The sequence below is a fragment of the Echeneis naucrates genome, chromosome 19 (assembly GCF_900963305.1).
Source record: "Echeneis naucrates chromosome 19, fEcheNa1.1, whole genome shotgun sequence".
Classification (NCBI taxonomy): domain Eukaryota; kingdom Metazoa; phylum Chordata; class Actinopteri; order Carangiformes; family Echeneidae; genus Echeneis; species Echeneis naucrates.
In genome coordinates, this window is record NC_042529.1 from 1,737,497 (window position 1) to 1,762,469 (window position 24,973).

Genomic DNA, 24,973 nt, shown 5'->3' on the forward strand with positions numbered 1-24,973 from the left:
TTGAGTAGCGTCCCCTGAGCCGGCTGGGGTGACGGTAGCCTCGGTTATGGTTACCCGCCGGACAGGTAACTGTTTCTGGATTCATGTGGGGAGGAAACGGGGGCTGTGTTGAGGTTAACTAAGACAAGCATAAATCCTCTGGATGTGCTAACTTGGGGTGGCGGTGGTGGGGAGGGGATCGGGGAAGGGAGGTGTTTGAACACAACACCGGGTTAGCTTGTGTGGTGGGTTAGCTAGTTAGCTAGCTAGCGTTAGCTTCCACAATAACACTGCTTGGGTGGCAGCTGATGCTAACTAGCAAGCTACAAGAGTACATTTGATGCGCAAGCGCCACATCCCACCCGCAGTTATGTAACGCTTTAGCTTGTTAAAATAAAAAAATGAGAGGTGGTTATATTTATACCGACACATTTTGCAAGTTACTTCACCGGGACGGCGAGGGGGAAGGGGGGGGGGACGAAAAAAAAACAGCCGAAAAAGTTGCATTAGAAAGCCGCTTCTGAATGCACTACAGAGGAGAAGGAGGGCGGGGGCACTCACTCGTGACGTCATTGCGTGGGGTCAAATCTTTTCTTTTTCTTTTTTTTTTTAAATACACACGTCCAAAATATAAATATATATTTTTTTAAACACGTACCGGGGTGTTTGTTTTTAGTCAGACTGTTTATTAAATGTAAACTAACAATGTTAGAAAAGTTCCATATATATTTTGCAATGATTACACGGGGATGGAGGAGGGGGGCTGCGGCGTCCCACCACGGCTGGCTCTTCTGAAGCGACTGTGAAGGAAACGGCGGGGCAGTTCTGTTTGCTTCCTGTCAGCGCGGTTTAAAATGCCGCTGCGGTTTTCATCTCTCGCCGTTCCGCCTCGGTTCGGTCTGTAGGCCGGACAGTTCAACACAAACCACCCAAATTAGACCACAAGACCAAACGCAGCCTGGTCGCGTCCTGCCGTCAGTCGGAGCTCCCCTCCTGCACCCCCGCTTACTTCCTCCTTGCTCCCCCTCCCCCTTCAACCCCCCCCCCCCTCCCTCCCTCTCAAGGCCGCCATCTTAAGTTCCCACCTACCTGAAATTTCCGACCGATTTTCTTTTACTAAATTCTCGCTGAAGGAGTCGTCATCCGCGTAAAATCGCACTCAATCCGCGATGCCAACAGTCCGAACTTTCTCCCGGTACCCAATGAGGTACCACTAGGTCGGCGGGGAGAAGTTAAAGTACGGACCGGGAGAGTCTGGGTTTCGGCGCAGAATGTAGCGGTCGCGGGGAGGAGACTTTACGCAGCGAAATGGTGGAGCACCGTCGCTGCTGACCAAGTACTGAACACCGGGAAGTCTCGCGAGATAGCGTCGAGCGCGCCACTTGAACTGCCGATATATTTCTGATCATTTGCACGTTTTTTTATTTCATTTTATTTCAGAGGATATCTATAAAAGGGGATTATTCTTACTCGAATTAAATGGGTTTTTTTTTTAAATAATAGAATCTTTAGTCTTGTATGTTCCACACATTGCTTGGTGAATTTTATGATTCTTTATACGTGTAATCATTTTAATGACTGAGTCATTTTTTATTATCAATAAGGATTGTAAAACTCTTCATTGTTCGGTAAAATAACTGGACTACTACATAAACTACAGCTGAAACAGTTGATTATCATAAGAAAATTAAAATAAAATAATGAATTTAAATATTTTATAAAAAATAAATTTCTGTATTTTTGCCGCAGGTTCTCAGATGTGGAGGTTTAAGGTTTTTTCTTTGCCATTACATGACAGTTAATTAATATATTTGGGGGCTTGACTGTAAATCACTCATCTCAGGACATGTGAGGGCGTGAATTTGGGAAATTTTAACAATAATCTTACTGACAAAATGGTCAGTTAATCAGGAAAATGTTAGATGTAGTCATAATTTAATAGACTTTTTGGTAAATTTGTTTTGCTTTTTCAGATGATGAAATGACAATGATAGGACATGACCATTGTAAATATTATGATTTTCCATATTATTATTAAAAGCCATTGGAAAAGACTTTCCTGTTGTTCTCTATTAAATGCAAGATTTAGAACAAAACTAATAGCCAATCAGCATAAAATGAATACAACTCTCAATGATCATTTCCTCTGACTTATTTTTCTTGGGAAAAATAATATCAGCTCTTCTAATGTGACTTATTTTTTTTTATTATTTTGCTGTTTAACTCAAACACATAAAACAATTAGTTGATGGGTGGTTGTTTTTTTGTTTTTTGATTAATAAAAGAACAAAGTACATTGCATCTCTATGAGAGTTATTAAAATTAGCCAGATAGAAAGCAAAACTTAGACCATTTAGTAGAGTTGAGACATAATGATTGATCATTTTTTTTAGGGATCAGAGAGCCAAAGAAATCAATTTTCATCTTCTAAAATGCAAATATATACTTGTTAAGGGCTTTCATTCTAATTGAGAAATTGTATTGGACGTTTTTCACTATTTGCTTGCAATCTATAGATCAAACTGTTTATAATGAGCTGACAGAATAACCAGGAATAGAAATATTTCTTAGCTGGTTTTAAATATTCAGAACAAAAGACCCACACAACAGAATAAACAACAATTCATTTAATAATTAATCTTTGTGGTCTCTAGGGGAGAGGTTGGAAAGGTATAAAATGGTCATATTAAAATAATCGACCCAGTCTTTTCCCTCTCAGGATACCCACTGTCTAGTTGTCTTTTGACACAAGTCCTTTTTTTTTTTTCCTCAGTTCTTCAGCAGATGTCCCACTTATCCACGTATATAACTTATTTTTGTTGATGAAACAACCCGACAGTTCAATGTACAAGGCTCCCATAGTCCCAAATGAATATAGCACAGAACCAGTGACACACAGGCCAACCTCCCCCTCACCATAATAAAGTCATAGACGAGATCCTTGAAGAGGCCAGAGGTTGCAAACAGTAAGGCTTCATGTTCACGAGCATTAAAATGTTTTCTGTGACGAAAGCCTTCTGTATGGTCTTTTGCATGATTTGAAACATTACTACCTGGGGAGAGAGTACTGGTTGATACCCGAAACAATGACAAATAACATAACAGTGAATATATTTATTATTATAGAAGATAATTAATGTTAAGAATAATAATTACAAAGGCAATTTCTCTAGACTACTATAATCTGGTCCTGCTCATATAGTCAAGAGGAGACTTGGAAACAGTTACAGGAAGCTCTAAAATACTGTGTTCACTCACACAGTGTAGTACAGTTCATGTTGCCATTCATCCTTTGAAAAAAATAAAATAAAATAAAATGTAAAAAAAAAAAAAAAAAAAAAAAAAAAAACAAACCTAAAAGGTTGAATCTCATTATCAGTGAAGCTGAGGGTTTGGGGTTTAGATTTTTGGGTAAAGCAGGAAACTGAGGTACGATGCTTACTGATCTTCAATAAATGGTCTCATCAGTAATCTGTCTTTTCACAATGACAAAAAGACACAAAGACAGAACAGAAAGCACCACTTTACGACTGTATTTCTAAAATAAACCCTCATCCACAATACCCAATATCAGGCTTGATTTGTGTAGAAGAGGGCTTTATAACATCCCATGAGTTAACCAAGCTGAGGATGAACCCCTTGAAGTGTTCTCAAAGCGTACATCCCTCTGGAAGTCATTTCCAATCCACCCGGAAAAGGCTTGATTTGAAAAGCATGGATCTCAATTCACCTGACAAATGAAGAAAAGCTGTCCTCTACCTCTTTTTACAGCTTTCAAAAGTGAGTACTGTAATAACCAACAGCCAGTATAAAATAAAAATACATTAGGATGCACAGAAACCATGTACCTTTAAATTGCACTGATAGAACCACTGGGCATATTCCAAGTCACACTGATGAGTCTTGCAGTTCCCTCCCTACCATCACCTCCAACCAGTCGTGGTTACCCCTCCTTCTGTGTGTGTGTGTGTGCGTGTGTGTTGGGGGGGACTGCAGCTGGTTTGTTTGTATAACTTGGAGGGCAGGGTTTAGTAGTCTGCAAGAGGAAAAGGGGGCAGGTTGAGAGCAGCACAGTGATCCTGACATGTCCCTGAATCTCCTCCAGTGTTGTCCCTGTACTATCTGGACTCTCCATCTTTGTGGGCACTGTACAGCGCCAGCTCCCCGGGTCTGCGGGGAGGTGTGGACGATCGGCTGGTGATGGACGGAATGAGCGGAGGCGGTGCCCCCACTGGGAGCAAGCCTGCAGGGGTCTTTGCCAGGAGGCCGTTGGGCATGTGTGGATTTAAGTGTGGGGCTAGGCGGGAGTAGAGACCTGCGTGGTGCTGAGAAGCAGCAGAGGCTCCCGGGGGAAGTGGGTGGGAGAGAAGGCCAGGGTGGAGCTGCTCCAGGTGAGCGGCAGTAGCAGCATGAGAGGGGCTGGAGAGGTGGGAGCCGGCTGGGAGGTGTGGGTGCATTCCAAAGTAGCGGGCCCGCTCAAAGTCCTCTCTCAGGATCTGGGCACGCTGCTCCTCATCCATCAGGCCTCCACCTGGGGGTCCGAGCTGATGAGGCCGGTCAAATGGATGGGGCATTATGCCAAACTCCTGGCGAACAGCAGAGCTGGAGGCAGTAGAGGTAGAAGTCGGAGGGTGGTGAGGGGTGGCTGCCGCCGCCGCCGCTGCTGCTACAGCCGCAACCCTCTCTGCTTCCAGAAGGCGCTGATGCTGAAGCAACCGGGCCAGATGTGGATCAGATCGTAGGGCCAGATGAGGGTCTGCCCGGAGTGCCAAAGCCTCCCGACGATGCTGATGTTGCTGCTGAGCTGCAAGCTCCATCCAAGGGTCCCAGGTGAAGCTATGTGGGCCTTGTGATGGCCCTTGACCCGGACCATGAGGAAAACGTTCTCCTGAACCCATTACCAGCCCTGCAGCGCCTGCCGTGCTCCCCAGATAGGCTCTTGAGCGGTCCAGCAGCGAAAGGTGTTGGTGGGAGGGGGGGTTCGGAGTGGGTGGAGGGAGAGGGACACCAGGGGTGGGAGTCAGTGATAAAGAGGAAGAGGAAGGAGTACCAGAACTTGGATGGTGGGGATGACTGTTGGGACGGTCAAAGCTGTGGTTGGGCACTGGAGGGGGCAGGGGTATGGGGATGTGCTCTGGCTCCTCTTTGCGCTCCTCCTTGACTTTAACCGGGGGGAGCAGAATGGGAGGCTTGGCGACAGGTGTAGTGGTCCGGTCAGACTTCCTGGCCTGAGACAAAGAGGTGACGGTGGCAGAGGCTGCGGAGGAAGCAGGGAGGTTGCTGTCTCTTTGGGAGTGCGAGGGTTCACTGTGGAGGCTATGTGCTGTTGGGGCCAACGGGCGGGGGTAAAGGTCCAAAGGAGACGTGGCTGAGCGGTTGGAGGGAGGGGGGGTAGTGAGGACAGAAGATGAGGAAGACCGTGGTCTGTCCCTGTCTGCTACTAAAGACGAAGAGCCGAGCGGAGGCGCTCGTGAAGACACCGTTGGTAGTGGCCTCTTGTCCCCCTCCCTGTCTCGCTCACGGTCTCTGTCTCTATTTAAGCTCCGTGTCAGGTCCTCAATCGGCCCACTGATCCCCCCCAGTGTGCTGCTGTGGCCGTTAATGTGGGAGACCGGGGTGCTACTGCGTGGCTTGAAGGGCGGACCAACCGGAGAAATTCTCACAGGTGGTCGGCCATACAGCATACTGTCTCTGAAAAAGAATGAGTTACATCATGAACACCATTAAAGGACCAACATTCAGCTGTGTAACTCATCACATGAAGCATGGGGCTGAATTAATTATGTGATTTATGTAGAAACAGAAACTTAACCAGGAACTCTTCTGATAAAAGATTAATTGTTTGTAAAAACACACAGTCCATTTCTGCGTCATCTGATACAATACTGGATCTCTCCAGATGTTGGACTGACAAAATCAAAATGAATGAACCACCTGAGGCTTCGACATCTTTCAGCAGCTTCACATTTTACAGACAAAACAATGAGGGAATTATTTGGTGGTTGCAAAACTAAAATGCAACAATAGCAAAAGGTAGAAAACATGCATTGGCCATCCAAGTTTAACTAGAATTCATGATTTTTAATCTGATGTAGAGAGGTGAAAGGTTGTTGATACTCTACTGCTTTGGGTTAAATTGGTCTTGTGTGTTTTACGGTTGTCTTTTAGAGTTTTTTTTCTTCAACCACAGGACTGTCTGGAATAACATGAGAACAAAGACCACTACACAGCTCTTTATTTAAATTTAAAGCCAACATTAAAATAAACGGAATATCACACCTGTCTTTTTCATCCTTGATGTGGGGGATGTCTCGCCTCTCTCCCTCCTTCCCTCTCTCCCTCTCGTCCCTCTTGTCTGCTCCTTTAGCCCAGCTGGGGCCAACAGGGAACCCAGATGGGCCGCCGTGCAGGCGGTTCCACGTGTCATGATGGTTGGGGGTGGATAAGCTCCCAACTACACTGGCTGGTGAGTCTTTAGGGCCAAACATGGAGCCCGCTGCAGACAGAAGACATTATGTTTTACTGGAAAAGTTTTCAAATTAAACATTTTATAAAAGTTAAAATAAATAACAAAAAAGTACATGTGTACATCAGGTTTAGTTGTCAGTGTCATAAAAATTACACATCTGAGTAAGAACGGTCCAACTCAGCTTGTTTGTATTATTTGATTAACCAGTTTAACATTCAGTTCTTTGGACTAATGGGCTTAGATGGAGACAAGTTATCAAACAACTGAATGATGTAACCACCTGCATGACATTTAGTTTTTCCAATTTGACAGATGTGCTTTCCTGCATCTTTTTTTGGCAACTCAGTCTTCATGGCCACTCCATTAAATGAATCTAACCCTGTACTTTTATATGTGGCTGTTTGTCTGATATGTACCAAAGCTCAAAAAAGCAATGAAAAGGCCAAACCACAATTGTCTTGAGTGTTTTTTTTTTTTCCTTAATTCAGAAAGTACCGAGGCCTGAGTTAAAGCTACACTGCTTTATAATAGCAGGACGAGGGAAACATTCAGAGTGTGTGTCATAGCTTTAATATATATTGGAAGTTTTATCTGAACCAGACATCAGTTTGCCTCAATAGTCCTGCTGTAATGGTTTGAAAGTTAGTCAGACTTCTGAGAAGACTCACCTGAACACTGTTAAAACTAAATTGTGGGTTAATAAAAGATCAAGAAGATGTAAGCAGCTTTACTCATACGTCTCTCATGAGGACGGTAGTTTCTTTGGAAGCAACCGTGCCCCCAGTTCCTCTTTCATTATCTGATACCAACAGTTAGATTGAGAGCCAATTTTAGCTTTTGACTCAATACAAAGCAGACGTAGCCAATACTTGGATTAAACCCTCACCTTCACAATTAGTTAAAAATTATTTTGTCTTCCAATATAGTTTATCAACTATCCTTTGTGATCAACCGTAAAGACAGAGTGCCATCAGAGCTTGAAGATATTGGGCTCATATATAAGTGCTCATATTGGGCACTTGTTGATTCCTCCTGATATGATCTCTTCATATGACTAAAACCAAAGCATTGCAAAAATGTATTTCAGATTTAAGCTGGAACTAATGAGGCTTCAGATGTCTGTGTTAGCCAGACAGAGCAAGTCTCGTCTGAGGTTACAGTCTTATAGCACAATTTCCCCTGTGTAATTCCCCAGCAAACCATTTCCTTGTTGAGCCACCATAGGGAGATATGTTCTAATACCTCCATCTGGGTTTTATGCCAGTACACAACATCAGCAATAAATCTACACTATCTACACTTCTAGGATAAAGAAACATTCTTAGTTTGACTAACTCAGACTTTGGAGCAAAGAGGATTCAAATTAGGAAAGGATGGAACAATTCCACCAAACAATAAGGCTGACAAAAGCGCAGCCTCTTAATTGCCTGACTGTGGGCCAAGGCTGGGGGCTCCAGATGTAAAACTGTAAAACTGATGGATGTGCACAAAAAAATGTTGAATGTGGCTCAACTTTGGCAGGTAGATGAACTCATAAAGCAAGAAGTTGCAGTGACCCATCAGATGTGTGTACATTCCCAGCTATTTACTCTAATCTGATGCCATATTTCTCTCGTTTATCTCATGACTCTGGCAATGAAAGATAAACCAATGTCCAATGATGAGAGTCGTAAAATCCTGACTCAGGGCTTCGCCATCTGAAAAGCCTCCAAATGGATCAATCTACAGTTACTCTAACTGCACTTGAAGGATGGCATTTTATTGCCTGATCTGTGCCTGAAGATATACACACACGCCTTTGTTTCAGCCCTCTTGCATGTCTTCATATCTGTGTTTTTCCTTCTTAAGTTGTCATTAAAGAATGTCAGTCTATTTTTTTGAGAATCAGCGCATAAAAGCAGTAATGAAAAAAAATAAAAAATTTTTGCTCCAAAGTCTCTACTGCCCTAAATGTCTCATAGTCCATGTCTCTCTGTCAGCACAATAAACTCAGATGAACTTCTCCTCACTGAGATCAGAAAAACACAGGATTGATCCCAAAGACTTTAGATATACAAGCAGCTGACAGCTAGGCCTCTGAAAAATAGGAGTGTCCGCTGCAGAGACGTGGCTCTGCCAGACAGAAGTAAAGCAGGAGTGGTCCAGTAAAGGGTCAGGTTGATCCAGATCTTATATAAACCAATGACTCTATGGTTTAAGAAGACACTAACAAAAAAAGCAAAGGCATTCAAAAAATGGTCTCTGTCCTCATTATGCCTCATGTTTCAAGACTGACCCAATGTTGGGCTGCCGAGTCCTCCAAAGGCACCAGAACCCAGAGCTCCAAGCGGGGTGAAAGGTGGGGATCGACCATAAGGATCTGAAACACACACACACAGTCAAAAGAATATTAAAAATACTGTTTCACCACAGATTTGCATTACATTTAAATGTTGATTTTCAATTATTTGAAGACGTCACTTTGGAAGTTGCTCTTACCCAAGTGCGCAGTTGATGCAAGGAAGGAGGAATGGGGCGCTGATGGAGCGATGAACGGGCCTGAAGACGGATTGACTGCACCTGAGTTGTAGGAAAGTTGTAGTAAAACACACACACACACACACACACACACACACAAAAAAGGCACGAGTGATTAAATCAAGCGCACCGAACTCCTCACTCATTTCATGCTGTGATTTGGGTATAAATGCTACAGGAGCTGTCAAAACTCCAGGGATGTGAGGAAAGGCCGAACGGAAAAGATGACTGGTACTCAGAGCAGGAACTCAGTAAGTTATAATAGCAGATAAAAAAAACAAAACAAAAACCAACCACTTCAAACACTGAGCTAAGGAAAACACAACAGGCAGCTTGAATCTTTATGTCTTCAAGCTGTCAAATCAATAATAATGAATTCCCTTTCTGTCAGCTGTTCATCACAGACAAAATGTTCAAACACACACCTGTGGCTGAGAACAGACTGGGAGGTCTGGTCGGGTCATGAGGGTGAGGAAGGGTTCCTCCTATTGGCCCCAGTGGGCCAAGTCCCCCAGCTCCAGGAAGACGGACCAGCAGTTCACCACGGAAGTCCAACTTGTGAGGATCTGCCTGCATCAGCTGGAAGACGTGGACAGAAGAGTTAACTATAGAAACCCTGAAACTTTGTGTTTAAACCTTCCTCTGTCTACCGTGAACATCTCATCTGGAGGAAAACTGCATGAGATTAATAAGAAACACATACCTTTACTTTTTTCTGATGGCTTAGAATCATCCAGGCCACATATACATGCATAGCACACCATTTTCCTGGTTTCTGCACAGCACAAAAATCACAGGAGTTTACTATGTTATTCCATGAATCTGGCATGTACAACTTGAAAGCCTTTGCACACAGAGTCAGATGTCCATCGTCATGTTCAGAAATATCTCATCTAGCCTCTCCACAAGATTGGGGTTTCCAGCTGGAGATAAAGTTACTTGCCAGGACTCAGTGTCAGTTTCGGAATATAAAAAAAGCCAGGGAAAAAAAAAAAAAAAAAAATCATAAGTAACCACATACATTACAACTATGGGGGGAAAAAAAAAAAAGATTCTGGGTCTGAAATATCTAACTGGGTGTGCAAGGGCAGAGAATAGACCAGTAGCAGTCAAGATTACAAGTGAGATTAGTGCAAAGAGTGAGTGAAGCAGTGAGAAAGTAAAACAGGCTGAAGGTTTTGAAGAGCCAAGGGATTCAAAAACATCTGTTTTCGCTTACATTACTGACTTTCAACGATGTCCCAAATGGATCAGTTAGCTACAAGAGAACAGAAGTGTGAAACCACTTTTAATCATCATGTCTCACTCTTTATCAGAAATAGTTTTGCACTCTTTACTGCACTGACTAGGCCCATGTTGCAGCACATCCTAACCTAAACTGGCTTCCTTCATCCATATATTTTTTTTTTTCCCATGCAACCAAAACAACATGACTGGAGGGATGATGCAAACAGGTTGGAAATAAACATTCTGTCCTTACCCTGGGGTCTTTGGGCTGCAGGTGGTGAGGCACAACCCCAAGTCGTCCAGATATATCAGGACCCGTTCCCTGAGGGACAAGAGGCTGTCACACACAGTACAACACATCAGCCACAACCTACTAATCTACAGGTCCACAACTGAAAAACATCTGACATCATTCTTTGCTTTTCCAGTGCGGCACACCTGCTGCATGAGGGTCAGAGCTCGTCTGCGAATCACCCTTCCCCCCCAGGACAGTCAAACTGTTATCAAACATGCTATGTATTTATATCCACTTGCATCTTTCAGTGTGGGTGATTGACTGGACCCAGCTGTCACCTTGGTAAATGTGAATGTGTGTCCCTCTGACAAAATGACATCCAGTGCAATACAAAAGGCACAAAGATAAATATTCCCACCTTTGGCTGAAATGCTCCTTGCAAAGAGCTGAAAGGCCCGGTGGGAGGAATCACAGGCTGGATACTTGGCACTGAGGGCGGTGGGTATTGTGGGAAGAACTGCCATGACAAGGGGCATTTATATAAATGACAGACACTTCATTGTTTTAGGTGTATTAAAAAGTGAATTATACTCTCAGCCTTAACAGATTAATCTGTGAATTACTACCACTTACAGAATCAGTAAAATGATTTAGGATACTCACAGGGTGTCGGTACAGCCCGTCAATTTTGCCTGGATACTTATCAAACTAAAAGACAGAGACAGTGTGCGAGTTAAAACATCTGAAAAAACAGATTTTGCTCCACATTCTGGTCACACAGGAACTCTAAGTACGACACAGATGATTGCATTTCGGCATTTCAGCAGAGAGCATCTCACCAGAGGCGGTGCAGTAGCTGTGGGGTGCAGGAACGGCGTGAAGTGTTGGTGCGTGTGCGTGTGTTGGTGCTGGTGGTTGTGCTGATGGAACTGGAAAGCCATGGGCTGGATGCTCTGCTGGTTCTGAGACGTCCGGCCGGATGAACCTGGCCCGGAGCTCGACGCTGATGGGCCACCCGGAGTGGAGCGGCCTGCAGTTGCTGCATTGTTATCAGCTCCTGGGACGCTGCGCCTGCCCTCACGCTCTGTTGAATTCAAGCAGTGGGATTTCAAGATCGGATGCAACTATTAAATCCAAACTATAGTGTCCTCGCTACATTTAATCTGGCAGTTAAAAGTCAGATGTGCAATTTTTAAGGTTATTCTCTTTCAATCTTCAAATACAACACAGTCAAACAAGCAGCTTCTGCTTCATACAAAGAATGCAGTACTTGCTGTGCTGCGTCTGTGATCAGAACTCACTCCATCAATACACAACTTCCTTTACACCCTAGACAACCACCAGAGGAAGTCTGGTTTTGGTCTATTTTAGTATCACATTAGTCACAGTGTTTGCACAAACAGCTGAACGACGAAAAGACTCAACAGCAGTGAAAAGTAGCATTTCTGTTGAGCTGAGCTTACCTGCTGCTGCTGAGTGAGCAGGGCCTTGTAGCAGAGGTGGAGGGGGAGGCAGGCCAGGAGAGGGCGTGTACAGGGCCCCAGAGCTGGCTCGGGATGGGGGTCGGAGGGGCCCTGAGGATCCTGAGCCCCTGTTGTGGGGCATGGACACACTGGTGGAGGGAGTTGGTGGGCGCATGGAGGATGAGGAAGACGCAACAGATGAAGCAGATGAGGGAGGTTTGACTGGGGTGCTGCTCCTGAACGGAAGAAAGCTTAAGCATGAATCGTGGTTTCTGCAGAAAACGGATTGAGAAGGTGAGACTCAAAATAAAATTAATACTTGAATCCAAAATGAATATGATGCAAGTGCTTGTGCAAGTTTGAGTTACATACCTGTTGTAGATGGAGTGAGATCGTCCGGGCAGAGTGAGGAAGGCCTTGTGTTTGGAGAGTGGGGGACTGCCATTGTGACGGCTCCCGTTACTGTTGTTCGGGCTGGACCGGGGTACCGTGCCCGAGGCTGTGACTGGGGAGTGGGAAGGCAGGCAGAAGGAGGCAGAAGAGGTAGAAGAGGAAATAGGTTCTGGGAAATGCGGCTCCAGGCTTTTCTCCTGACTTCGCTCCAGGCCGGAAACTCGCGGGGTCACCATCAACCGTGAGACGCCACCACAACGGGCCGGCAGAGACGGGCAGCTTTTCCCCATGGATGTGCCCATGTTTGAGGGGGCAGGCTCCACAACTAAAAAACAGAATCATTGGTTAGCATTTCCAACAAAGCATAGGAGTGGGGCAAAGAAATCTAGCATTTACAGAGAAACCCAAAAGATCCATTTGTGTTTCGTGATTAATGAAAACAGAGCACTGGATGAGACCAATATTCAACATATATCTGGATATGCAGAAAGTCTGAGACGGAGTGTCGTCATCTCTAATGGTATGAAAAACACTTCTCTATCTAAAACAACAACCAACAAGAGAGAAAAATAACAACATGATGATGTACCACAGATTAATAAGCAGGGACCTCGTATGATTAAGCCACACATGAACATGGGCACTAGAATGGCATCTGGGCCAAGCTGCCTGGATATAATTTGTACCTGAACTCAGCCCGGCTGCAGGGTAGGACTTGAGTCACTGGAAATTAAGTGAAACTGACTCTGAATTAAGTGAAACTGACTACTAACTCTTCCGCCCTTTCAATGTTTTGGATTTTCCTATTTCTGGTTTATTGATTTAAAGGATTTTGAACTGTATTAGTAGGTGCAGAAACTTAAATCATAAATTAATTAGACCCACACAATAAAATACCAAACAATCAATCTCCTTGCACATTGTGTCATTCTACGTGACTGTGTCTGCTGCATAGCTGATGATTAACTAAAAGTGGTGCCACACTTCTTTGAATCAAGGAACACAATCAAAGACTGGACACTTTAATACATTGGGGTTTTTTTTTTTTTTGGGTAAAGCTCTAAATATAACCACTTGAGGGGCCATCAGCTGACATCAGTTTATCGTATCCTGAATGTGAAGCAGGGGGGGAAAATATATATATTAATATATCAATAAAAAAAATAAGACAACCACGTCTCTCATTCCGCCATACCTTTTCTAGTGCTGACTGTGAACACTGGATCCATGTCATTGTCAGAAGCCTGAAGGGGGAAAAAAATAAATAAATATTTTTTTATTTATTTTAATCAGACTATCTATACTTAGTGAATATCAAAATATCCATTACCAATATAAAAATCAACAATTTCACTGTATTGAGGTTGCAAATGCTGCAAGGCCACTGAATCATAGAAAGTTTTTCCCAATTATGAATGCTGTCTCGCTATACAGTGATAAGTGTTATAAATTCATTCTCCAATAAGACAAGCATGCAATGAAAACTCAATCGATTACACATAAGCAGTACACACCTTGTCTCCTGTATCACTCTCAGTGTCACACTGAAAGAAGACAGGGAGGGGAAAAAAAAAAGAAAAACACCATTCAGATTAGCATCTATTGGAATATTAGAGAATGTGCAGCTTTTAAGCAATTTATAGATGTAACAGTGATAAATGAGAGCACCAGTAAGAGCAACGTCAGAAGAAACTTACAATATAGCCCGTCTCCAAAGGGTGTCCCTAAAAAAAAATACAAATAAATAAATAAATAAATACACGATAAGCAACGTAATTAGCTCCAGTTTGCTGTTGCTTGTGGTTAAACTGGAAAAGGTGTGTAAAATTTACGGTGATTAAACATCAAAAACAGATTTCCTGATTGCATGGAATCACTCGGTGAAAATAAGAGCCTTTGATTAATGGGTGTTGGTCAAATTTGAGCAAAAGGAAATGATGAAACCAGTTGAACTTGATAATTTTCAAAGACAGGACTTCAGTAATGCTAAAGAAATGCAAACACACCTATTTCATGAAGAATTAACTCAGACTAACACGACAAGCTAATGACCCAAACACAGCAACACCTCAGAGCCACTAACACATCCACTCACCTCTATCTTTCTCCTCTTGTTTTTGCCCGGATACCAACAGCTGCTGGGGTAGCTGTGAGGGGCTCCTTCCTCTGGCTCTGACAGTGGCCCTCCACCGTTCTCTTCTGGGCCTCTTTTCCCCTTGTTCCTCCTTCCCGGCATATCAGTGCGCTGACTGGGCTTTAGTGAACAGTCCATCTGATAAAAGGAGAAAAATATCAATAAAACCATGGTTTACATGTCTACCAAAAAGCATGAACATGTGTGCCTGAGGCCAACAACCAGGAGTTAGCTACATGCTGATAAATGTCCTGACAAACCCCATTTCTGCACAGTTTCTACTCTAAGCAAAAGCAAAAAATAGAAACAAGAATGATGTAATGCAGTCTGAATGAAGCTATTACTTCTGCTGATTGTGTACAGACTCAATTATATGGCATGTTAGGTTTTTGGTTTTTTGTTTTGTTGGTTTTTGTTTTATTGTGAAACTGCACCGCCTTGAGATAACAAACGTGTTTCTTATAATGTATCCACCAAAAGAACAAAGATTTTAGAGTATGATGCAGTGAACAGGTTCCTATATTTCTCATCTCTCCCCAGGTGAAAAGATAAATGTGATAAGTTGTGAGATGATTTATACGTTAGGAAAAAGGAAGAAAATGCATCTCTGCAGGATCCCACCAAAAACTGTAGCAAAGGTTTACCTCTTCAGGACCCCTGAAAGTATTCTAAGAAAAAATGTATTTGCACATGATACTCCTTGTTTTTAAAAGGAAAAGGAGTCGTGGTATGTCATTAAATGGCACCTGAACATAATCAGTGTCTTGCAAGTAGGAGATTCTTGGCTATGAAAGGTCATAAGATAAAACTGTTGAAAACCAGTAACTTATAGAAAATGACTGGTTGTTTGGAACTTGTTTCTTCTTCGCCATCGTTAAAAGCAGTGATCAATATTACATCAGAGGTATCAGTACAAATAGAAACCAATTTTAAACAAAACAAGAACAATCCAATATAATATCTGAAAATTCCAAGGTGCTGCTTATGTTTCAATATAACAGTATTGAAAGTTAAAAAAAAGGACACAGTAAACCTGAAACAGTCCACCACAAATTGTCATTGCCCAGTTAAGTACAAAGCTTTGGTTTGGCCTTACAATTTAACTTTGTTTCATTCATTATAGAAAATACTGAAATACACACTTCATTTGAAATCAAGACCAAAACAAAACTAAGCCTGAAAGGTCAATGTGAAGGTCACTGCAATTTGTTGTCTAATTTGTGAAACTATTAAATAAATGACCTTACCTGCAGGCAGTTGGTTTTTAATAAATTGAGACATGAAATCAAAAAATTCTCAAAGGCAGCTGAAACATTCAACCACTAATCACTGATAAAATTTTAGCTTTTGGGTTTTTTTTTTTTCCCCCCATTAGCACTTTCAGAAAATAACCAGCCGACTAATTTTAGTATTATCTGGTCCATTTGACTATAAAATCAAGTTACCCTAGAGAAGATTAGGACTGTATGTTTGCACAAAAAGGCAGTTTTGCAACATAACTAAGTAAATAATTTGGTTTCATGTCCCAATTCCAAGGTCAAATGCGGATGCTATCATCCTCATCCTGAAGGCTAATTTACCCATATTAACCTACTCTGTCTTTATTTGCATGCCAAATGTGTCTAGTGGCATCTCCAGGCCACATGTTCTGTACCAAAGTACAGTAGTACAGTATATAGTAATCTCTAAATACATTGTGGAAACTTCGTGTGACTTCAGTTTCCTGTTCTAATTTTAACATATAGACAATTAACCTGAGCGAGTTAAGATTGAATAAGATGAGGTGAAGAGTCCTGGTCCCACAACTGATGGACTAAAAGCGTCTCTGCTGTTAAAGGGGTTAGCGTTAATATATAATTATAGTCGTGTATTGTTCCCTTTTTTCCACTGAAAAGCCATTTGGCAGCTCATCAACACCTAACAGAATTAGAACATGAATAATTGAGACCTCTCCAGAACCCATCAGAGGGATGCCTTGGGGTTTTAGGTTTTGGTCTGAGTGGAGTGCTTTTCCTAGGAAGGATCGGTGTCAGAGTTGAGGAGTTCAATGTGCAGCCTTTCCACACCTTTGGCTGGAGGGAAGAAAGTCTCATTTGACATGATGGAGAGGAGGAAAGTTGAATGACTGTTAATTATTATTTGGGGGTGTGTACACATAATAGGTTTGTATTCCTCACTTTAGATAAATTCGTGGAAAGGATCCAGCTGCCATGCATCACTTAGCTGTCTCTGATGTGGAGAATTACGGCTGTTTGATGTGTGACAGCTGACAGAAAACCAACACGGTTACCTCCAGAGCTTCCAGGCTGATGAAGCTGGCAATGGCGAAGCCATCGATGATGTCTTCCTCGCAGGACACCGACTCTCTCTTCCTCCGGCGCGGGGGCCTGTGTCTCCCAAATCCGGGTCGGCACTCTCTCCCCCCGGGCCCCAGGACGCTGTTGGTCCCGGACGCCTCCCGCTCGGAGCCCGAGGACAGGGATGTGGCCCGCTCCTCGGCCAGGTCCACTCTCCTCCTCCGCCGCTCCCTGTCTCGCTGTGATCGGGACCGGCGGCTCTGCCTGAATCCAGTGCTTCGGCTCGGGCCCTCCATGTTCAAACCGGATCCTCCTTTTGTAGCTCCAGTGAGACCGAAAGGCACTTTATTCAAGTCCCGGTCCGGCGGAAGGCACCGAACCGCAAATAAAACACCACCACACAGGCCCCTCACAAGGAGCCCCCGTTAAAATGGCGTTAATGAAACCAGTGGCTATTATTTACCGTCCTTTGACGACAGTCCGTTGGCATCTGGGGCCTTTCTTTCGGCGAAATTTTAGTGTCATTTCAATCAAACTTAGACCTACATCAGAATTTAAAATCACCCACAAACACACACGGACGTCAGGACATCGCTGATTGTGCGTCCGGGAGGATGCTAACGTTAGCTAGCTAGCAAGAAATTCAACCGACAACCTACATAAGTTACACGCATGTAAACAACAAAAAAAAAAGACAAGTCTAGTTGTGTTGTTGACAAAGCGGCCCAAGTCCCCTGTGGATATATTTAAAGCAGAAAATCAAACCACCGCTGGCATCTCTCAGTATATCTGAAGGGTTTCCTATTTTTTCTGCACACGCTGACAAATTTATTAGCTAAATGAGACGCTTTTAGCTGGTTAGCGAGGCCAATCACTCCGGTAGCCCAAACTAACACAGCCGCTGCCGTGACATGACTTCGGTCTGAAACAGCGAAGTGCTATTTTTCTTCAATTACTCACAAATCCAGGAGTAAAAAACAACAAAAAACGAGATGTCCCGTTGAGTTCAACGCTTCTGCTAGCTATCTCACTGTTGACTCCTGCCAATTAGCTTTTTTTTTTTTTTTTTTTTTTTTTTTAGCTCGCACGGCTAACTCGATACCTTACGATAATATCCAGCCCGCAACATAAGAATAAAATTATATTCTTGAATCGTGTCGGGGAAATCCGACAGGCCGGATGCTGCAGTGTGAAGCTAACTAACATCCAGGAGCCGATATAATAATTTTTTCCTGCTGTCGAAATGTTAATGGCCGATGGTGATGGTTGAATTCGCATCACATCAAAAGAAAGACGTAACGTTAGCACTCCGGCTAGCCAGCGTTAGCCGGCTAAACAACAACCTCTAAATTATTATCTTTTTCAAAAGGAAGCGGGAGGGATGCGATGGCTTTTTTAGCAACCAATGGTCAGTATAACAGTAATATATCGCTTCTTCGTTTGTAATTCTTCTTCCCTTCCACCTCCAGCATTAAGAGAAAAAAAAAAATCAAGGCCCAAATATCAAAGCCTCGGTGTCGATTTCCATAAACGAGGGTGTCGGCCGAGCCCCCGGCGGGCCGGGCAGCTCCTTCATGCAGCCCTGGCTGTGTAAATCCAATGTTTGGGAGAAGTTGCACCGCAGTCCGGAGGTCTCCGCTCGACGATTCGCCCCTTTTCTCACCAAATCCGGAGTGGAAATGCTCGCAGAGGGGGAAGTGAACTGCTGCTCCCTTCACAAGTTTCCACTGAATTGGAAATTTGTCGTGAAAATCGGGGAGACACAACCCTTGTCAGCCGTGCAGTGCATTGTGTGCGCCGCTCTTCTTCCTCACCCATCAAACTGGCCTGCTGGCAGCTCCAGTTTGTGCACACTGCCTCCATGTGGAGTGTGTTCACCACTCTGTCCAGCGCGTTTTTACCTCATAATAATAAACTAAAGCATGCAAAGCTCCCACACTCAGAGGAATCTGTTTTATTCAGCCATTAGAAATTAGGATTATTGCTTATTGAGTCTGATTTAAACCAAATAGTCAAAAGTTAACGGACACCCATCTCTGTACCATAAACTGACCTCCACTCTAAGCATGTATGAATGATTTATTATTTCTCCAGCCACCCAGAAACTGACCAATTCTATATAGATGAAATAAGTTGTTGATTGATGAAAATTTTATTTTGTAAGCGTTGAATCATTTAAGCCAATCTGATGCAAAAGTCCATCAATACCACCATATAGTTTGAGTTTTTTTGGAAGTTTTTAAGGGGAAATAAAAAAGTTGAAAGGTGAGCAGCCTATAGCTTACATTAAGTTAATCGATAATTAAATTGCCCCATTGTTAGACATGCTGATAATGAAAATAATCATTGACATTTTAACTCACTAAAAAAACCTTCGGCAAATTCCTACTATTCCGTTACAGAAGTACAGTAAGTCTGCAGCCAAAACTATCATCATTATCACAGCTGGCAATTATTTTCTTTAACAGCTGATTGACTGTTCAGTGAGTGACATTTCATCAATCAGTGAAAAAGGCCCAGTAGTCCTCTAAACACAAGTGACATATGTGTTAGGGGTTAGTCAATACATTTGAGTTTACTGTTGTAAAAAAACAGGAAGAAATTATTAGAAATTAGAAAAATAGAAATTATTAAAACTGTGTATGTACTATACATATAATCTTTATTTAATCATCACTTAGATAAAGATCCATATTGCAAGAGAGACATGAAAAAAGTAAATAGAAATAAAAATGAACAGGGCATCGACATCATGGAGTCATTCTGAGAGCCACCACCACCGAGTTGTCCTCACAGAATGACTGTTTACAGCTCTTTATAAGCAGTTGGTTGAACTTTTGAGTCATGGTTGGGGTCATCTGGTCGACAGCAGAGCGTGCAGGAGGATGCCTGTAGCTACAGACACATTCAGAGACTCTACGCCAGGAATTAAATCTCTGCCAGCTGGGATGGTGAGCAGGGTTTGGCACAGAGAGAGCAGCTCCTGGGACAATCCTTCCCCTTCACTTCCTATCAGCAACAACGTGGGTTTAGTCACCTGGAAGTTTGAGCACTGGGTGACAGGACTCTGAGACCCCTGTGCATCTGCTCCGACTGTGCCGACCACCTGCCAGCCCTGTGCCAACTTCAGCTTCAACATGTCCTCAAGACTTTCATATCCGTACACCCCGAGCACCTCCATGGTGCCCGAGCTGGCCTTGCTGACCACTGGGGACAGTGGACAGCTGTGGCGAAGGCTGCTGGCGACTCTGTCTACGCCGAGGAAGTAAGCAGAGCGCAGGATGGCACCGAGATTCATCGGATCCTGAATTCCCTCCAGGACCAGCCAGAGAGGGGTGTCTTTACCTCTGGGTCCAGGGTCTCTGTCTTCAGTGAGATAGCTCAGAGGACTGGCTTGCAGACATACTCCTTGATGTACCCTCCCAGAAGACATCATTTCCAGGTCCTTCTTGTGGACCCGTTGGACTTGTACTCCTCTTCGACAGGCCTCCTCGCACACCTTTAACACAGAGTCTCTCTGGGAGGCCTCGCCATCCTTGACAAAAAGTTTTAGGGCCTTCCTTCTACCCTGAGTCAAAGCCAGGAGACAGGGAGCAATGCCAAAAACAATCTCATGGCTCTCTGCTTTGGAGTCTCGTGTCCTCCTCGGTGTCGCCCAGCTCTCCCTCCCCGCAGGGGAATCCTCCAGACACAGTTTCCTGAGTTCAGACGACACCCTGTGGACGTCTCCCTTCCTTTGAGTTATCCTCTGCACCACCGGGATCTCATTCTGAACTGACCTCTCACCGCCCCGCCATCCTTCAGACACAACTGGCTTGTTCCTGTGTCGTTTCTTCACCGCAGGTTTGATGCCACCGTCCTCTGGGCTCAGGACAGAAGCTGTGACATGGTGAGAAGCAAACTGAGAGCCAACTCCTGAGGAAGACACCAGCTTCTGCAACCTCCTTCCCCAAACAGCCAGCAGCCTGTGTGGATAGGCTGCTGATGTGAATACCCACATGACAAAAATGGTTTGAAATCAGTCAAAAGGTAACAAGGTGTGTAAGAGAAGTGTGCTTCAGCATCCGTCACAATGAGTCAAGTAAATCTTTGTCAACCATCTTCACCTTCTGTCCTCCCCAGGAATTAAATGTTTTTGGTTCTTCTGCTGTGAAACACGCACATGTACAGCTCGGCTGCGTTGAAGGCGCCAGTTAACACCGGAAACTGAGAGCCGATCCTTACAAAATAGAAGCCTAACTAAAATGAATTTTAGTATAATAAAAATTCTCAGCATCAAAAACGATAATTATCAGACCGATTATTTCTAACTGTAGTACAAGCTCACACAATGCTTTATATCTTGATAGCTGCGTAGGAATCACCATTTTAACATGATATTGGTATTGCTGCTTTTGCTTTCTGAGGTTGTTTTTTTATTTGTGTTATTGTATAACCGCCATGAAAATATAATTATACCCGAGTATTATGACAATAAATAATTATGCTATCTTATTTAAACATGTAAATGTAACACTGATGTGTTATGTTTCATACAACTCTGTAACTTAAAAACTATGATTCTATCTTTTTAATCAAAATAAAACAAATATTCAGGGCTATTTTCAGGCGATGTGTTGTAAAAGAAACAAGATGTCTTTAAAATGCACTGTATTTTTTTTAATCGTTTTAAATTGTATTTCTTTTTTATATGTTTCGCTGAGAGCTTTTCTTCTTTTATTTTGAAAGTTTCTACTTCCTCTTTTCGCGCGTGACGCAACGGAAAAAAAAGTCGAACGTCTCGCTGTGCGTACGCGTTGACGTCATTTCCCGGAAGCGAAAACTATCGCAACACGGAAGAGGTGGAAAGAAAACAAATAATCGTTTAAATTTGTGTCGCTTCGGAGTCGGAGGAGACGCCTTGAGACATTCTGTACCTTCCGGATTAACGTCCCGCGGCTCACGGTGAGACAAACGCGGTGTGGACGACGTGAGTGGCGGCTGCCGTCGGTCTGTGTTGGGGAGTTAACGTGGAAGAGACAGGAACAGATTTAAAGAGCAGGACAGTCCAGATAGAACAGCTCAGGCCTCCAGTCACTGAAATATCTGCTGACTAATTTAGTCCAGGAAACCGAGTATAAACAGGCCGTTTTTCACATTATAATGTGAATAATTTATTATTCCTTCTCCTCATCAACATTACCGGATGTTAAGCGATTGCTCGAATGTCAAAACTCAACTTCCAACTTTCTTCAGCTGGTCGATTTCACATTTCAGGCTTTTCTAGGCTTGACCTTCTGTCATGTGACGAGTTTTTTTGTTTGAAACGGTGCTGATCATTCCCACAAAGATTTTATTTTCAGTAAATGCTGTACACGACAGAAAAGATGTCGATCAATCGATTAATGGCTGTATCCCAGTTACACTCGAAAGTGAATAGGACATCTTGGATATTTGGATTGCTCCTCACATTAATTGGTAGTTAGGATAATTGAGATAATTATCTTAAGATAATTAAGATGATTGCCTACTAAACTACTATATAAGATATCAAAGAAGAGTGAAAAGTGTTCATTACCTCATATTCCCAGAGTCCCAAAACTTATAAATTCAATTCTCGATCATATAAAATAGTGAAACACAGCTGAGACAAGGGAATGTTTGGTATTTGATAAAGTATCTGATTTTATGTCGTTGGCTGTGTTGACTTTTTGCTTTGAACCAGATGGAGTTCCTGTTTGGAAGGAGAAAGACTCCGGAAGAGATGCTAAGGCAGAATCAGAGGGCGCTGAACCGAGCCATGAGAGAGTTGGACCGAGAGCGAATGAAACTAGAGCAACAGGAGAAGAAGATCATTGCTGATATAAAGAAAATGGCCAAACAGGGACAAATGGTGAGAATAGGAAGACAAAAGTTGTTTTATGAGGATAGATTAGTTCGGAGAGCAGCTAAGGCATCTTATTTTGATCTTTCCAGGACGCCGTCAAGATCATGGCCAAGGATTTAGTTCGCACAAGGCGCTACGTCAAGAAGTTCATCATGATGAAAGCAAACATCCAGGCTGTGAGCTTAAAGATACAGACGCTTAAGTCCAACAACAGCATGGCACAGGCCATGAAAGGCGTCACCAAAGCCATGGCCACCATGAACAGACAGGTCTGTCGAATTAGTACTGTAGTGATAAATGGACATGAAGAACCAGCCTCCCGTATTTACATTTTTCCTTTTCACAGCTGAAACTGCCTCAGATTCAGAAGATCATGATGGAGTTTGAACGACAGAGTGAGATCATGGACATGAAGGAAGAGATGATGAATGACGCCATTGATGATGCAATGGGTGATGAAGATGATGAGGAGGAGAGGTAAGGAGGAAAGCAGCTGTCTGCAAACTCTTTTTTTTATCCCGCATTTGTTTACAATAAAACTTTTGATGCTTCCTTCAAATCAAAATCAGAATACATTAAAAGGTTGTATGAGGTTGTGTAATACTTTGACCTTCGTCTTTTCTCTCTACGTTCATAAAACAGCTGGCCCTCAAAAACAGCAAACTAAGTAACTAGTTGTACGTATCTTTATGTTTTGCACTCACTGTGGTCCACCTGCGATTGTGTTTCTTGTGCAGTGACGCCATCGTGTCTCAAGTGCTGGACGAGCTGGGTCTGAATCTGTCCGACGAACTATCACGTAAGAAAAATCTAAAACTTCTATCACGTTTCTGTAAGTTCTACACGTTTGTTTGCTCTCTCAGATCTCTGTATTTCAAACCAAAATCTGTGATCTGTGTTCACTTCAGATCTCCCGACGCCGGGAGGAAACCTGTCGGTGGCCGGGGGAAAGAAAGCCGAGCCCCAGGCTGCCCTGGCTGACGCAGACGCCGATCTGGAGGAGCGGCTGAACAACCTCCGGAGAGACTAAACAGGCACAAGAACCAACAGACAACTCAGAGTGTCAGTGCAGATACAACTATACTCGAATCTTTATGTCTAGATTCTTATCAAAGGTGCAAACTGGCACAGCATTGGCTGTTTGAGCAAACGGCCGGTGTTATAAGGGTGTATGGCCTTTTGTTTGAGGTGTTTTCTTTTTATGTGTTTAATGTATTTTATCCAAAAAACAAAACCCAGACATGGTCATTATTATTCATAGGCCTAGAAAGCTCATGTCTCATTTAGGACTTTGGTGAACGATGCAAATATCCAGAATTAAAAAAAAAAAAAAAAAAAGTGTGTAAATACTAACTCCTAAAGGCCTGATACTTTCACAATTTCGATCAACACTAATCACAAAATATTTACAAACCAAATGGAAGTTGATAATATAACAGAGGTGGGTGTTTTATATGGGTGACACATTAAGAATTCTGCACTTTTTGTACATCAGGCTGGGTTGTGTTCTTTTCGTCATCATCATATAAAATGCGGTTTCATACGTGACACAAGCTTTTGGCAATGTTTATTTTTGTGGCAGATGGAAAATTACAGTGTAATATCGCCACATCTTCTCAGTCTAAATTCAGTACAATGGAATATTTAACAATATTCTGTAAATGGTAACAGAAAGAAAGGTGATTCTAGAAAAGCACTCCCGTGTCCTGCCTGTTTATTCACTGACGATGTTTGAGATCCGCAGGATTGTTGGCAAAATGTTAATAAGGAGTCATTGTTTATTTTTGAAAAAGTGTCCTACTTATTATTTTTGGGGGCTTTTTCTTTATTCAATAAAGCTTTTTTTTTCCAGATTTAAAGCACTGGTTGTCTTTAGCAGTTTTCTGGCGCTCTGGAGGACAGTTATATTATCTATTATTCAATGATGTTCACTTTATATTTATATAAAGGAAAGTTTTTAAATTATTAAATATCAATGTCAGGCTGAAAAATATTTCCTTTCCATCAAACCAAAAACTTGTGACAACTAAATCATCCAAATCTGATTCATAGACAAGTTAATTTTATTCCAAAAAAATGTAACTTTCAAAACTGTCAATTTGTCAACATACAATCATAGAACAATATTGAATGTACTCAACACTTCCAACATTAAATAATAAAAAAATAACAGGCATGTTTTATATACATTTGTTTCTGAAAGCTATGTACAGAACAACAACAACAACAAAAAAAACAACTATGTATTTCCAAAGTCTGCCAACATGTACGCCGGGCAGCTGAACTGGAGCTGCAGAAAGCCACTGCATCATAGAACAGGTTGAGCAAACGCAGCGAGGAAAACACAGGCAGAAAAATCAAACACTGCGATTGTGGCTGAGATTAAGTCAGAG

General features: G+C 42.8%; 4 protein-coding genes across 7 annotated transcripts in view; 1 reads left to right on the forward strand and 3 right to left on the reverse strand.

The window, feature by feature from the left end:
- Positions 1–1,290, reverse strand: part of srcap (Snf2-related CREBBP activator protein) — a 30,157-nt gene extending 28,867 nt beyond the window's left edge. The window contains exon 1 of the mRNA XM_029527214.1: positions 1,069–1,290. The gene's annotated coding sequence lies outside the window, so the exon portion shown is untranslated. The remainder of the gene's footprint in view (positions 1–1,068) is intronic.
- A 1,058-nt stretch (positions 1,291–2,348) lies between these two features.
- fbrs (fibrosin) lies at positions 2,349–18,515 on the reverse strand. Of its 3 annotated transcripts, none has more exons than XM_029527763.1 (18): positions 16,708–18,515; positions 14,379–14,555; positions 13,981–14,007; positions 13,798–13,827; positions 13,479–13,527; positions 12,263–12,608; positions 11,891–12,162; positions 11,267–11,511; positions 11,091–11,135; positions 10,846–10,944; positions 10,446–10,514; positions 10,185–10,223; positions 9,669–9,740; positions 9,391–9,544; positions 8,927–9,007; positions 8,724–8,807; positions 6,259–6,475; positions 2,349–5,670 (listed from the first exon to the last, which is right to left on the reverse strand). In XM_029527763.1, exons 1-18 carry the CDS (start codon positions 17,008–17,010, stop codon positions 4,098–4,100), a joined length of 3,882 nt encoding a protein of 1,293 aa, XP_029383623.1. In that variant the 5' UTR covers positions 17,011–18,515; the 3' UTR covers positions 2,349–4,097. The 3 variants fall into 3 exon arrangements, with proteins under 3 accessions (XP_029383623.1, XP_029383622.1, XP_029383624.1); XM_029527762.1 differs by having other exon boundaries at positions 10,446–10,529; XM_029527764.1 differs by having other exon boundaries at positions 2,350–5,670; positions 10,446–10,529; positions 11,891–12,126.
- A 437-nt stretch (positions 18,516–18,952) lies between these two features.
- On the reverse strand, positions 18,953–20,878 carry mrm1 (mitochondrial rRNA methyltransferase 1 homolog (S. cerevisiae)). Its single transcript, XM_029528066.1, has one exon. It carries the CDS (start codon positions 20,712–20,714, stop codon positions 19,569–19,571), a length of 1,146 nt encoding a protein of 381 aa, XP_029383926.1. The 5' UTR covers positions 20,715–20,878; the 3' UTR covers positions 18,953–19,568.
- A 642-nt stretch (positions 20,879–21,520) lies between these two features.
- On the forward strand, positions 21,521–23,971 carry chmp2a (charged multivesicular body protein 2A). 2 transcript variants are annotated; one of them, XM_029527773.1, is made up of 6 exons: positions 21,521–21,658; positions 22,419–22,586; positions 22,670–22,849; positions 22,927–23,057; positions 23,318–23,379; positions 23,489–23,971. In XM_029527773.1, the coding sequence occupies exons 2-6, from the start codon at positions 22,419–22,421 to the stop codon at positions 23,608–23,610; spliced, it is 663 nt and encodes a 220-aa protein (XP_029383633.1). In that variant the 5' UTR covers positions 21,521–21,658; the 3' UTR covers positions 23,611–23,971. The 2 variants fall into 2 exon arrangements, with proteins under 2 accessions (XP_029383633.1, XP_029383634.1); XM_029527774.1 differs by having other exon boundaries at positions 21,546–21,683.
- The last annotated feature ends 1,002 nt before the right edge of the window (positions 23,972–24,973 follow it).